The sequence below is a fragment of the Taudactylus pleione genome, unplaced genomic scaffold, assembly GCF_031769625.1.
Source record: "Taudactylus pleione unplaced genomic scaffold, aTauple2 ptg000256l, whole genome shotgun sequence".
NCBI lineage: Eukaryota > Metazoa > Chordata > Amphibia > Anura > Myobatrachidae > Taudactylus > Taudactylus pleione.
Window position 1 is genome coordinate 17,024,000 of NW_028284658.1, and position 16,001 is coordinate 17,040,000.

The following is a 16,001-nucleotide window of genomic DNA, read 5'->3' on the forward strand; positions in this document are numbered from 1 at the left end:
CCCAGCACACGGCCATAGCCGGCCTGGAAGCCCCTCCAGCAAGGGAATATTGGATTTTAGATATATTTGCACCTTGCAATCTGGAACCTCCTTCAAAGAGGACCTGGAGGGCATGGGCAACGTAGCACTCCTCACTAGGCGTGTAACATGAGAATCTACCCGTAAAAGGTAACTCCCATTCGGAAATGTAATTATCCGCAAAAGGGGTATGCAAAAGGTCAACCGTTTTTGAGGCTGGAACCGCTTACCCGGAATTTCCACGCCTCCTCTAAATGATCCACCTGACCAGATAGAGGAATTACAGTGGCAACACCCTTATCCTTAAAGAAGGCATATTTGGATTTAGCCACGGGGGATATGTAATAACCAAAGCCGCACGGACTGCCCGTAGAAGGCCAGGTATATAGACTTTAGACCCAGACTACGCCTCCTTTGCACTAAGGGGCTCGTGTCTGAAAAAGTCAATAATGTCACCGTCATCAGACGTCATGTCTTTACCCGTCTGAGACCCGAAAGGCCGTTTAGAAGGCCGAAATGGTGACTCCCCCTGTAAAACGTCCATCAGGTGCTATACCATTTGGACAATAAATTCACCCACACAGGCTCCTGCGAGACCTGGGGGGGCGAAAAGCAGGATACACTGGGGTACCATCAACTGTCCAGGGACCCCTGCATGTGATGAGACCACCACAGGCTGCGATAACCCCTATGGGGAAACGCAGGGGGCGTTGCCCACAAAGGCTGTAAGCATCTTAGCCAGCCGAGGGCGGTCTTTTTTTGTGCAGGCACAGTGACAGAAATGGGGCGTGATATATAATACAACATGCCCTCCATAAACCCTCAGCGTCTACATATCCCTCCGCTAACTGCACATGATATCAGTACATTATAGCTGGAAGAGGATATCCTCGTTCACTTTCCGACATGAGGAGTGTGAACGGAGAGTATGTGACCTCCCACACAGAAAAACCACGTTTACTGTGAGGTAATAAATACCCTGCGACACCGCACCGCAAGGGCTGTAGCAGAAGAACAGGGATAGGAAAAGGCTGACAGTCAGAAATGAAAGTACAGGCAAACAGCGCTAGCATTTAAGTCACATACAATGCACAGATAACATCCTGCATTACAAGCACTGCGATCAACTACACAGACCAGAGCCTGGTAGGAAACAGTGCTGCATACACTGACCTTAATTGAAGGAGAGGTATGCGGGGGACCCGGACCGCATCTGTATCAGCTTCCAGCAGCGTTTGCCATCCCCAGCACATGTAGTGAGAAAATGGCCACCGAGGAGCAGAGAGAAGGCAGGGCCCGGGGGAGGAGCGCTGACACAGCCCGCTCAGACCGCTGTGGAATGGCACTGTGCAGCGGGGGAGACGCCGGCTGTGAGACAGGGAAGGCGTTCTCCCCTGGTGTGCTATTAACCCCTGGGACGCCGCGCTGTACCGCACATGCTGCGGCCCGCTGTCCCTGGTGGTCTAGTGGAAGGCGCAGAATCAGTACCTGGCCCCACGCGCAGCCGGTCCCCAGGGAGCCCCCTGCCTGGGGACCAAACAGGACTGTGTTACCGGCAGGTGCCCACCGCGGGACCCCGCCGCTTACCTTGTTCCCCGTGCATCCGGCCACAGTCCAGGTAGCCGGGGATCACCGCTAGCTGTGACCCCAGCTACCTACCAGCATCCCCGGATCGGTACCGGCGTTCTGGTACCGGCGGGGTGTAGGAGTGACAGCATGGACGTCAATACTGACTGTCCTATGCTGGAGCACTCTAGTTGTGCAGCCACAGCTGCGAAGAAATATTCAGGGGCCTTAAAAAGACCCCCCTCTGTACGGTGCGACTGGTCCGGCCAGGCACCTACGAAAACTGAGTGGCCTGAGGCTCGGGGGCGGGGTATAGGAGAGGGACCCCAGTGCATCCTGGGAGGCTGAAAATTTTACTCTGTGGTGCCTGGATGTCTGCCGCCATCGCCTATACCCCAAGGTATCCTGTGGATACCCTATGGACCCTGAAGTAGAAATAATAAATGCCCATCCACACCATTACTATGGCCACACTAACCTTAGGTTCAGTCCTCTCCATCTCCCAGGCTGCCTTTGCTTTTGCAAACTGCTGTTGAAGCTCATTCATTCCCCTCCTCTCTTCCTGTAACTCATTGCAGAGGTCCTTCAGGATTCTCTTAGCATCAGAAAGGGTTTTCATACATTCTATGGTCTGCAAAATTCAAGCAAATCATTTTAGGAGCCAAACCAAACTCCATGGGGCAGATTCAATTGGCCGCGGAAGCCACTAGAACGTCTTAATCTGACATAACGCCTTTCCGTGACATAACACGCAAAACTGTTGCTGTTTGCAGCCTGTGGGTTTGAGCAGAGACAGCCTACCATTACTGGTTGATAGATGCATGTAACTGTGTCTGCCCCTATGAAACCTATTTCCCCCATCCCTGAATATACATTTAATCTCTCTCCCTAACTGGAAACAGTATTTGAATGTACACCAGTTGTATTGATGGGATGGGTACGGGATGCTGATGCCGGCATCCCGTTAGGGTTAGACAGACACCTGTCGATAAGTATCCTAAACCTAACCCTACCACCCCGCTGCCTAAACCTACTCTCCCCCTAGTGCCTTATACTCACCTTATCCCAACAGCATTTAGTATCCTGGGTCCATATTCACCTGCTACCTGTGATGTCCAGTTTCTATTCATACTACATACTCAGTTAGTACATGAGGATAAATTATATACTACCTCCTCGTTTAGTCCCATCTGCTAGAGACTCTCCCACTACTACCCTCAATTCGTTGGTGACAGCAGATCTGACACCCCTTAGTGCCAAACCTAACCCTCCCCCTATAACCCCACTACTTACCGTTGGGATGCCGGCGCCAGGATTCTGACAACAGCATTCTGAGCGCAGTCATCCCGACAGCCAGGATGATAACTACATCCCATATTAAGCATATTCCAACACAGCTGATTGGACAAGTCATTGTAGCGGTTCAGTCAGCTAAATAAACAATGCAGTGCACCCTGTATACTTCTAGAAATCCTCCAAGCTAGAATGCCTGGAGAGACTCCTTACTGACTGCAGCGTGGGTGTGTAGCTCTAATATCATAAGAGACCAGGCCCTTTCACTATAAGGATCTCCTAGGGGGAGGAGACTGGATTTATTGGAATTCTCCTTTAATATATTTAATAACAAGAAAGCTTATACACTGATGTTTGATAGTTACCATATTCTGAGGCCAAATTGTCCCATCGCAACTTTTATAATCGGTGGCTGGAAGATTTAATTCTTCTTCCTCAATCAGCATGTACAGTTCTTTCACACTGTTTACCTAGTTACAATGTAGATTTAAGGAAAAACATTGTTTGGGTGAAACAATTTGGAAACACACTGAATGGATTGAAATAGTATATGAAAGTGGTGTGTACTATTTCCCCAATGTCACATGTCATAAAGAAGCAGCAACGAATGGAACCTTGTGTATACTATTTTGCCATGTATGTATGAATTGGCACTTAGAAAGAATTATTCTTTAATTTCCTTATGCGAGTATTTTAGTGGTAATAGAAAACATGTTTATCAGGCTTTTTATCTATATCAGAGGTTCCCAAACTTGTTCCTCAAGGCTCCCCAACAGTACAGGTGTTGAGGTATCCATGAATGAGCACAGGTGGTCCTAATTAAGTCACCTGTGCTCAACCATGGATATATATAAAACCTGTGTTGAGGAACCTCTGGTCTATACAATTAATTTTGACTGTAGAGAATTTACAGGGAAGGATGTAATAACATTGTGCGGTACATCCCGCAAAACATCGCATCCCTACATATTTATGTACTAACATATGCGATCAGTACCGCAAAGGACAGCTCTTCCCGATAAGAGCTGTCCTTTGCGATCAGCGCTGCGCCCTGGGACTTACGGGATTATGACCCTGGAGTCCATCTGTGCATGCGCAGAGTGACGCTGCGGCCGCGGGGCATGCTGGGAGGGATCCCTCATTCCAGCACTATGCGGTAGAAGCCCTTAGGCTGGAAAATGCGGTAAAACCCAGAAAATGGGGGTTTTATTGCATTTTCCATTTAGTACATCCCAGCCACAGTCTTTTAATACGTATACGTTAATACCTAGATGCAGGGATCATCACATTACTGAAATATATTGTGTTGATAAAAGGTACATATTAATTATTATACAAGTTGCATAAATAACACCTGTGTAATATATCTCTTTGTGTATGTTGTAAGACCCTTCGTGATAAATATCTGTATGAAAGGACTATTGAAGACACTAAAGGGGCCTATTCACTAGGCGACCTGAAAGTCTGAACGTCTAGCGTTCAGACCTTCAGGTCGCCGAGGTGCGGTGCCCGCACTGAACGGCGTTCACTGAACGTCATTCAGTGATGAGTCCGACCTTCTATCCCTGAACATGCCGAACCCGACGAGCGTAGTCAGGTTGACGGGCATGTTCAGTAGATAGTCGGGGACGGCAAGGACCCAGTGTGCACATGCATCGCTGGTCCTTGCCGGCTATCCATTACCCGACTTTGTGAACAATGCGACCAAAACCTCCTGGTTTTGGTCGGATTGTTCACAAAGTCGGGTAATGGATAAGCCCCTTAGCACTAAACATATTGGACCTCATGCAGATTACGACAGAAGCACAATGTATAGTTTCTTTGTTTCAAGTTCGATCATTTTTTTATCTTAAGCGTGCCTTACGATTGTGGTTATCTACGGGCCAAGATCAGGCTGGAATGGGCTTGAGGTCACAGCCAAAATACAATAAGGACCTAGAGTGGGCATGTATGGGAGTAAAATTGCCACAGATAAATCTCAAACGCAGCCTCCTGGAGGGGTCTAAGTTGCAGGCGTTGATAATGATGATTGGTCGCACACAGTGAAAACATGCTAATTTATGCAAAACCCCTAAAACTGCTACAACATTGTTCTAAAATCGATTTATTACTGAAGAGCAGTCTTGATTTACAAATAAAAAATGCTTCATATCCGTTGGGGAGATTAAAACATACATTTTAAAGTGTTGTCATTTAATAAAATAAAATGTCCTATTTGCACTTGCTATTCAAAATTTTACATGTTCCAATTTAAAACTATAGAATGTTTTCATTCTGTACTGGAATGTTTAGGAATTTCAGAGTCCACAGTGAAACCAAAACCACAGTCACACCAGATCCAGGTACGACATGGTGAGGGAGCCGCAGCCAAGCCAGCCAAGGGCAGGACTTCGAAGCTCAAGACAAGCTCCTGGGACGTACTCTGAATAGGTCACAAGTATGCTAAGATTTTTTAAGGATGCATTTTGCAAATTAGTCTGACTCTGAATAAGGCTCATCCTGTTAATTCTCCTTTATATTTTTCTATAGCAAACGAAGAAATATGGATACAATTTTAATGAGTAGTACTTTATCTACCTTCTGTAACAGTATTGCAAGACTGCTGGTAGAACCTAGAATCCAATAGAGTGCCATTATTTCTGCTTCTGTCCCATGATCACCATACAGTTTCTCATCTCACAGGACCTGATTCACTACGGATCGCAATAGCGAATATGCACGCAGACTCACTGCGATAGTATGCTAATCCACCGCAATCGCTATGCCGTCGCAGCACAACACAAGGACACCTACTATACCTTACACACATCCGTAATCCTTAGCAAGACTGAGAAACCGTTGGTAACAGAGTGCCATCACAGCCTCACGCACACTTGCACAAGCTCTGACCTTACTCAAATTAAGCTTCCGGTACACAGTGAGAGCTCAGGCTGCGTATGGCATCGCAGTGGATAATTTATGCACGCCCCTGCAATGGCGTTCAAATGCACTGGCACGCCTGCGTTTCGCCAACCCCACTCCCGGTCACCACCGTCACACAGTACTTCCTGCGATGAGTCTGAGTAGACACTGCGTGCGTATTAGCAGTTGGGATCCTTGCTGAATCAGGCCCAGAGACCAGAAAAATGTTATTAATTTGTTAATATCCACTAACAATACAGTAGCTGGGGAAAAAATGAGTAGCAGAAGCCGGGCTGATTAGCTAGTTGAGGTCCTCTTGCTTGGCCTAACATTGACCTAGTTACAGTGGCCATAAATAGAAACTTATTATACATCCGCATACGAAGACATCACTTAGGAAGGAGAACCTGAACTATAACTCTACCAACCAACATGATTCTGTAGTAATTTCAACTCAAACGATTACCCTATAAAACAATTATAGAGATGTGTTCACAGACATCCTACTTGCGTGTGCTACAAGTCGTGTTAAACAAAATGTGTGAGCACTGAGCATCTTTTTATGCGACTTTTCACCTCCAAATGCACCTTATTCGCAAAGTGATGCAAATAGGAGGCACAAGCAGCTTCTGCTGGATAAAATGACATGCAGCATGCCTATATTCTGTGTGAGTTTGCGGGTGTATCTGCATGCGAAATGCTACATACAACGTCAGTGGCTGTGAGACGGTAAAGTAGCATTTCGCATGCAGAAGCTGCTTGTACATCCTATTTGCATCACTTTGCGAATAAGATGCATTTGAAGGTAAAAAGTCACACAAAAAGACGCTTGGCTATAGAGTCACGGCATAGCGCAACTAGAAGGGCTGTTTAACGCGCAAGGAAGATACTTTACTTTGACAGGGTCTGCTTCCTTAGCATGGACTTTTTATCCCATTTACCTTATCACTTGTCTGTGAAACAGTTTAAATGGCATATGCTGCCTTCCAGTAATTCTCAGTGTATCAGATAATCAGCTTGGTTCTGCACAGTCCCTATAATCCACATTAGTGTAATACATTTTTGACTGGGCTGGCTGGAGATGCTTAGCAAGGAGATAGGGATAGTCAAATGGGAAGATTGAGCTACAACAGCTGCTGTAGCAAACAGGAACACAACCCCTGAAGGCAGACTAGCTATCCCAACCCACTGCCTCCCCGCTGAGTGCTGTAAAAGCCTCATACTACTAATACAGTCCAGCTCTTATATATAGATCAAAATTACTGCACAGAGAAGAAAACCGCGTGTAATCAATCATGTTAAAAGCATGTCCCTTTAGTATTGGTAGAACAATGTATTAGACAGAATACCGACCTGGGTATTATGTTATAAGCAAAAGAATGCCCTGATTAATGTGCAGTATAAATTAAGGCCTAATAACAGCTGTATGCTTTATTCCAGAAAAAAGGTCTCACCCACTACCTGCCGTTACAGTACTTCAGGCACAGTGGCACGCATCAGCTGGTGTTAGGATGAGATATTGTGACTGCTCAGCTATTTGACAGCATGACCATATCCATGCACGACATAAGAAAGCAACACAAGCCATCCAATTAGCCAGCTCAGGATCAGTTAGATGCAACTCTAATGTGACAGCAAAGCTGGTGAATGGGTTTATCTGTACTATGGATTTGTTCATATCTATTATAGTAATACATTTATAGTTAAATTAGATCTAGCATTTGTCCCTATTGAGAAGTTTATTTTGACTATGAAAGCAACAACGTTAGTGTCATTTTACAGCAACTTTGCTGTCATCAAAAGTTTTAAATACACAATATAGATGTGGTGAAGAAATGGATTGGTGTTCCAGAACAATTTGCAAGAGGACCAGAATATATAGCAGGAGCTCTTGTAATATTTTCAAAAATATGTGTGCAATGTGGTACAGTATCTCATGTTGGAAAGAGAAGTAAAGCTGGAAGTGTTCTTGCCAACTAGCAGAAAACAACAACTTTAATAAGTGTTACAGCACAAGAAAGCACAGAGGCGGGCCGTCCACAAGATGGGTGTACATATTATAGGTACTCTCAAATATCGTCACTTCGGAAAAGTTCCTTATATATTTATTATAGATCTCTGAAGTTTTTCAGTAGTTGGAACTTAAACGTTGACCCAATTTAAAAAAACATATTCTGAAGAGATATCTTAAAAAACATATTATATATTTTCAAATTATTATATATGCTATAATCAAACTTGACACAATGCATTGGAAACACTGAGCAAAACCCAATTACCTCCAGAAAGTCTTCTCCTTCATTCTGCAAGTCATTGCCCTTCCGCCAATGCTGAAGAAACCACTTGAGCTTCATAAAGGTCAGGAAAAAACTCTGCTTGAACTGTTGCATCTCTTGCACTAGAACCATCTTCTCCTGGCTCCAGAACTTCTGCTCAAGTCTTCTCTGGAGGCCCAGACTCTGAAGCTCAAACTCCCTTCTCAAGAGCAATTTCTGCTGATCCTCCTTCAACTGCAAATGATTGTATGTATCAGACACAAATAAAGCACATGTGTATGGTTCACATAGACTTTTAGGTGTATATTTACTAAAGTGCGGGTTTTTCGAAGTGGAGTTGTTGCCCATAGCAACCAATCAGATTCTACTTATTTATCTAGCAGCTTCTAGATAAAAGCGAGATTCTGATTGGCTGCTATGGGCAACATCTCCACATCTAAAAACCTGCACTTTAATAAATATACCCCTTCGAGTGAACAGCTGGGTTTCACATGCATGGTTTAGAAGATGCCTATATAATGAAATGTTCATATCATATTATGGGCCTCATTTAGTCACGCGTTTCATCACCAAAACGAGTGATAAATATCTGTGTATGATAAGTGGAGCTCCAGCCAATCAGCTCCCAACTGTCATTTTTTCTAACAGATGACAGTTAGGAGCTGATTGGCTGGAGCACCATTTATCATACAGTGAAATGTATCACTCGTTTTGGTGATAAAACACATTACTAAATGGGGGCCTATATACACTAAATATTCGTACAGGAGATGTTCTCTATGCCCATGATGAGGGTCCAGTGTGCAAAATAAGTTAACCTTTACATTAAGGTTTAAATATACTAAGCTTTTCCAACAAAGGTGTAAGCCTGTCATGGTATCTTATAGTAAGTTTGCGGACAGATAATATAAACAGATCATGCTTAATGTCCTCTGTAGTCATCAATTTATTTTAGTATTCTTACTAGAGCATGTATATTAGCATAACAATGTGCCTCAGAATGATTTTACAGCAGGCCTTATAAGCATGATGGTGACGTTAATACTATTGATGTGGTAGGTGTATGCTTCTGGAAGAGGATTAAGTACAAGTCATTGGTAGAAGTCTCTTTAGAATAATATAGAACATCTCTCTCAATATTAACTAAATAGATGGCTGAAATCTTTATTCTAACACTCATGGTATATTTATGAATATCACATTTTAAAGTAAACAGAAACAGTTATGCCTAGCATACAGTATATAGGGCCTGATTCAGAGATGGGCGGTAATGCGATCGCAAAAAAATTGAGTCCATGGCCAGGAAACTCCCCAGACCTTAATCCCATTGAGAACTTGTGGTCAATCAAAAACCCACAAATTCTGACAAACTCCAAACATTGATTAGGCAAGAATGGGCGGCTAGTCAGTCAGTATGTGGCCCAGAAGTTGATTGGCAGCATGCCAGGGTGAATAGCAGAGGTCTTGCAAAAGAAGGGTCAACACTGCAAATATTGACTCTTTGCATAAACGTAATGTAATTGTCAATAAGAGCCTTTGACACTTATGAAATGCTTGTAATTTTACTTCAGTATACCACAGTAACATCTGACAAAAAGATCTAAAAACACTGAAGCAGCAAACTTTGTGAAAACCAATACTTGTATCATTCTCAAAACTTTTGCCCATGGCTGTACACTTTAGTTACGTCCTTTCAATTACAGTTTACATACACAAATAAATGGAGTAGAAGATCAGAGCATAGTGATTATTCATTTGGTGGCAATTAATTTCATAACTTCATTAAACCTAACAATACCAGCCTTCTATCATTTCAGCTCATACTCACAGTACATAAATAGTAGTTCTAACAAAAACCAAGTTGCTGTCTATCTAGCAGTAATATGTAAAAGTTCTGTGCCATCATTGTCATTGCAGGAACATGGGAACTAAAATAAAGCATAACGGGACTTATTTGTGTTCAACAAAACAATGAAGAATTACAACAGTGTATTTCAGTTAAAACAGCAGGAGACAACTGAAACACCCCCTGCATAGTCACTGTTACTTTCATCCATCTACACTAATAAGTGGAAAACATAATATTGCTCATTCGGTTAATGTTTGTCATGCTTATAAAAGGAAATGTTGTCATACAGAGCTGGAAGGCCCCCGCGCCCAAATGGTAAAGACAGATCAAAATATCATTCAGAGTTGTTAGGAGGAAGGTTGAGAGAAGGCTGTAGACACTGACCTGTGCAATCTTCTGGTTGAAGGTCTCCTCATCTTCTTTCCGTAATTGTCTCTCCTGTGACAGCTGGTCCTGCAGCCCCAGCATGGTCTCATTGGCCTCAGACAGCACCAGTTGCAAGTCTTTAATCTGCATTAAGAGAAAACCGTGCTCAAACATTGCAATTCAGTACCATTACAATTACTTATTTACAAAAACAGACCTTTCCTTTTGTATACTTTGCTGAAATAAAAGAAAATGCAGGTGCACAAGCACGAAGAATACGGATAATCAGGGTTGGACTGGCCCACAGGGGAAACCCCCAATTGGCCCCACTGCCTGAGGGCCCACCCCCTCCTTTAGGGATCAGGTTCCAGACTGTACACACACACACACACATATATATATATATATATATATATATCTAATGGCCCCAAGTGTGGGCCCCTACCACTGCATTTCCCCGGTGGGCCCTGTCCGATACTGCTGATAATAAAATAAACTCTAAGAATCAATATGTAGTATAAATAAGGATCTTAGCATCGTAGCACCTCCTATTATGTTTAAAATTAGGGTATGCAGTCCCCCCCATCCTCTGTATGTGTGTATATAATGTACCCTTGAAGGCGAGACACCTTCTGCTTGGACTAGCACTTCTCCCACCTGCCATTAGGTGATTCTAAATTAGTATAGGTCCTTGCATTAGGCAAGTCCTGGATAAATGTATATAATGTGACTGTATTAGGGATGTGAGGGACCCACCTGATTAGGTTCACCTTGACGTGGTAGGAGGGCATACTAGCCAAACATGTGCTAAGAGCCTTATTATTTATACTCCATGTTAATTGTTTGAGTTTATTATAAAGGTTTTGATTATCAGTGTTCTTAGTGCTTAGAGTGTGCACCTGAGTTTTCTTTTTATCTGACTGGCACTACAAGTCCCAGCATGGGAGCATCTCTTATTATATATAAAATTAGGGTGTGTAGTCCAGCCTTTTGTATGCTTTATGAGTTTTCATTTGTTTATACAAGTGTTCGATATCTATGATGTTACCCCCAATGAATATCCTAGGGATCTCAGAAAATCATCAATGTCATGGGATATAATATTTTCCCATTTACCCTCTTCCAAGCTAATTAACTATTCAGTATTAAACAAAGCAGGTGAGATTGGATTGAAAAGTTCTCTCACACTCACGAGCACAACCACAATAAGCTGGTGCCGGAGCTTCCTGGACAAGCAGAGCTAGAATAGTCATAATGCTAGTTTGATCTAATAAAATGTAGTGCACCTGTGATATAACAATGTGATGCTCTCTTTTCATGAACCATATACTACAAGCGAGGTCTCCAATGCCATATACTTTAAAAGTATGGACAAATGACATCAGCTGAATGGCATGATGCCTAACACATTGTTTATGGCTGCCCAACAATAATCTTAAAAGTGAAATACAAGCTGGTTCTTAACCTAGTTGATAAATTCTATTCATTATCAATTGCCATTGCCCTGTCTAGAATGCACACGACTACAACCTTAGGTTTTTTCAATACAGGTATGTATCATAGGTGACATTTCAACAATCATATTCCCTTGCACTCTACAACTGGGGTAAACAAGACTATTTATAAATTGGGGAACAGATAGTTAAATATCTAAGTCTACAGAACATTTTTAGGAACCCGAGTAGAAGTGGTGTGGCCACCGAGTTTTATATTCCCATGAGGTGGGATGCAAATTTACCTACAATTAGACCATACACTGTTTGTGGACATGGTTACTTGGTAGTTCTCCAGCTCTGCTTTACAATATTATGAACACATTTGCAAACAATGACTTTCTGTCTGATAAGCGAGTGTAAACCAACACTACAAACACTAGATCTGTACTGATGTGTCTCCTTATACATCTAGCCGCAATATGCCACGTAGTGCGACTGGCCTGGCATAAGCTGCCAAGTTGCACGCAACTCTTCTAATGGTGGGGTTTATTTTTTTGCAAAAAATACGACTAGGACGCATTAACAGACTCTGCTGATTAATTTGATATGAGACATCCATGTGCACCTAAGTCTGTATATTAGCCACAACGGAAATTGGAATTAAAAATGGTGCCGCCCCTATATTGTAGCACTTTGTATATAAATTTAGAGACTCATGCTGGGTACACACTGACAGATACATTGGCCGATCAATTGATCGGCCAATATATCTGCTGCCCATCAGCCAGTGTGTACCCGCGATATGTCGGTGAACGTCGGCGTTCACCGACATCGCATGGGCTGTGCTGCACAGCCGATGGGCTGTGCTGCACAGCCCATGTCTACAGACACATCTGTCCATTGGCAAGTGTGTACGGGCAGTCTGCAGACCGCCCGTACACACACCGGCATCCGCGAGGAGGGGGGCGGGACACGACCCCACCCTGCCCACCTGCCGCCGGGTCCTGCCCCCCGGCCACCAGGACCTGAGGGCACAAGCAGATGATGGCCGTTCAGTGTGTATGAATGACCATCATCTAAAGATACATCAGATGATCACTCGATCTGCAGATATATCCGTCAGGTGTGTACCCACCTTCACTTGCAGACAGATAAAAGTGTCACAAATCAAATTAATCAGCACAGTCTGCTGGTGCATCCCAGTCCGAAGGCATTTTCGGCAAAAAAGTCTCACAGGACCAGGCACGCAGGAAGCGGCTTTATAGCGCGACTGCAGCAAAGATTTGTAAGGACACATCTGTATGACATTACCCATCTGGTCAATCACTGATGATATTAACCATACACATACTAAGGATAATAGAATGGGGTGTAAACATAAGGTCAAATCTTTCATTTAGTACAATAGAATACACAATGCAAGCACAGAATATGTCACATACAATTACATGCTCAACTTGTGTCTGCAATCTACAGAATACAGTTGGAGCTCTCTCACACTTAATACAGGGTGTGTGATCTTGCTTGACACTATAGCTACCATTTTTAGGAGCTGAAACATAACTGCTATTTACATGGGCTGGTTTATGAAGATCAATAACATACACGGAGAGATGTACTAAGCCTTGAAAGGTGATAGAGGAGAGTGATAAAGTACCAACCAATCAGCTCCTACCATTTTTCAAACATAGCCTGTAATGTGACAGTTAGGAGCCGATTGTTTAGTACTTTCACATTATCACTTTTTAAGGCTTAGTACATCTCCCCGTTAGTCCTAAGTAATGGCTTTATGGTTGCACGTATTGGACAATGAAAGAGTTAAACAGTGGATTTGCAGATTAATGCAATTTTCCATCCAGAGATGTGGATAGTAACAAGGTTGCTAAGCAACCAGGAGAAAGAGTTGCTAGGCTATGCAGGCTGATGCACCCAATACTGTTCAGTTGCGTGTTTCACTGTTGCCGAGCAGATAAAGGTGTGTGTGTGTATGTATGGTTTGAACTGTGAGTGCACGTTTAAATCTGCATTGATGCAGGCTACTCATCTCTGCCAGGGATTCTGATGTTTCCAAGTGCCTTGTAACTCTCTTAAAATCAAAACAAATCCCTTACCTTATTTGATAAGGGGCACAAATCTGCTACTGTGGCTTTGCTCTAGATGTCCACATCAGCTATATTTCAGTATAAAGTAGTAAACCATAGCAACAAATACATCAGATTTTAGCTTTAGTTAAAGTTTGGGCACAGAGCTGGATTAAGGGTTTGGGAGGCCTGGGGCACTTGTGGTCTAAAATTAAGAGCATGATCATAATTAAGATGGTAAATATAGCCGGCCTGATTTAGATGTGAACAGCCATGTTCTGACAGACATTCTGCACCTCCATAGGACTACGTCTGATGGTGCAACCATTTGGTGACCGTTGGTGCACCTTTGCACAGTATACACAGTGGGCATCTCAGGAGAAAGCCAATCGACGGCGGCATTAGCATAAAGTCACAGTCATGTTGCCGCAAAAGACACAGTCACAACTGTGTCCAACTCTGAATCGGACCCAGTGAGAGAGAGTACAGAAGTTCAATTGGTCAGAAGTTCAACCGTACCCATGTTGACATTCAACATGTTCACAGTGTCGAGATCTGAACTGTTGCCATGTGTTATATCAAGAGTCTAAGGATGCAGATGGCTAGGGTTAGTATGCGGCAGGAGGTTAGGATTAGGCACTAGGGAGAGAATTAGGAATAGTGGGGAAAATACTCACCGGAACGAGTCTGCTGAAACATCACCATCAGAACAAGCCCTCACTCAACCGCCGGTAGCTGCAAGACGACGCTGGAGCAGCAGGGACAAGTTAGTACTCCGCTAGACCACCAGGAACAGTTTGTCAACAGTTCTTCATGTCAACATATCATCCATTTAGTCATGATGAATTTCAACATGATAACTCAACAAATTGTACCCAACCCAGAGAGAGTTACTAGGAGGTGGTAAATATTAAAGATCATTTCACACCAATTCCATCAGAAAAGATAAAAGTATTTAACCACATTCAAATACAGAGGGTTACAGATGCAGACTCACACATGCAGCAGGTTACTTATGAAGAGTCACACATGCAGAGGATCATACATGCAACAATCACACACATGCTTATGGTTAAAATTTCTTACCTTGCTGCAGGCAGTGTACGGTCCTTCACTGGGGTTTGGGAGTGGGACTGTAGCAACTCTACCTGCCAGCATCATGTGAGATAGGAGGGCAGAGGACTGTACAATGTGCTATTTAGCCCCGCCCCCATACTCGGAACACGGACCCTCCCTCTCCGTCCTGTTTACTGCACAGGCTGCCCAGAGATGCTGCTTTGAGCAATGAAGTTTTAATTCATGTGCAAGGGGGACCGCTCCGAATGAGAGGGCCCCAGGGCACTTGCCCGCTCTGCCGGGAGTCCCCTCCCCTCAATCCGGCTCTGTTTGGGATACTACATTCATGAAAGCAAAGGTCTCACTGGTTGTTATAGGAAGTATAAGTTATTTTAAATCATCGGTTACCCTAGTTACCAATGACCTCCTTGCCACTGAATCCAAATTCTCTGTCCTCATCCTTCTTGACCTCTCTGCAACCTCTGACACCATTGACCACCCACTTCTTTTCCATTCTTAGAGAGACAGTCCTCTCTTTGTCCTCTTATCTCTCCAACCAATACTCTTCATGTAGAGGTCCCACAATGCTCTATCCTTAGCCCCATTCTTTGATCACTCTACTTTCAAACATGGTGAACTTCTCAGATATTTTGGTCTTCCTCCCCCTCTTTGTGTTAATGAAACCAAACTCTACCTCTCCTCTTCCCTCCTCTCTCATATTTAAAACTGTCTATATGTCATCTCCTCTTTGATGCATCAACCCTGTCTCATGTTTAGTAAGTTAAAGATTGATCCTCGTGTTTCCACCACTCCCCATCCCTCCCTCACCGTTGACAATACCACCATCTATTCAGTTCCCCAAGTTCACTGCCTGGAAGTCAACCTTGTCTCACCTCTTTCATTCACTACTCATCCAGTCACTTGCATTCAATGAAAACTCTTCATCCTCGTCTGCAAAGCTCATCTCCGTCAACACTCTCTCCCGTTCTCTCCAGTCAGCCGATGACCACTAGCCTCTGCCCCCACTAACACCTCCCACCCCTACCCTAAACCTATGTAACGCTCTCCATCACTCTCTCCTAACCTCCAATGCTTCAAATGCTCAGACATAGCTCTCCCATTAATCCTAGCCTACCAGACTTCTGCATGATGTTTTTTC

General features: G+C 43.6%; 1 protein-coding gene across 3 annotated transcripts in view; it reads right to left on the reverse strand.

Annotated features, from left to right (window-relative positions):
• The window catches only part of MTCL2 (microtubule crosslinking factor 2), a 112,117-nt gene that overhangs the window by 20,968 nt on the left and 75,148 nt on the right, over positions 1-16,001 (reverse strand). For all 3 annotated transcript variants that reach the window (XM_088480702.1, XM_088480701.1, XM_088480700.1), the window contains 4 exons: positions 10,288-10,413; positions 8,058-8,288; positions 3,243-3,347; positions 2,063-2,215 (listed from right to left, as the gene is read on the reverse strand). In XM_088480702.1, coding sequence (XP_088336828.1) covers positions 2,063-2,215; positions 3,243-3,347; positions 8,058-8,288; positions 10,288-10,413 — 615 coding nt within the window. The remainder of the gene's footprint in view (positions 1-2,062; positions 2,216-3,242; positions 3,348-8,057; positions 8,289-10,287; positions 10,414-16,001) is intronic.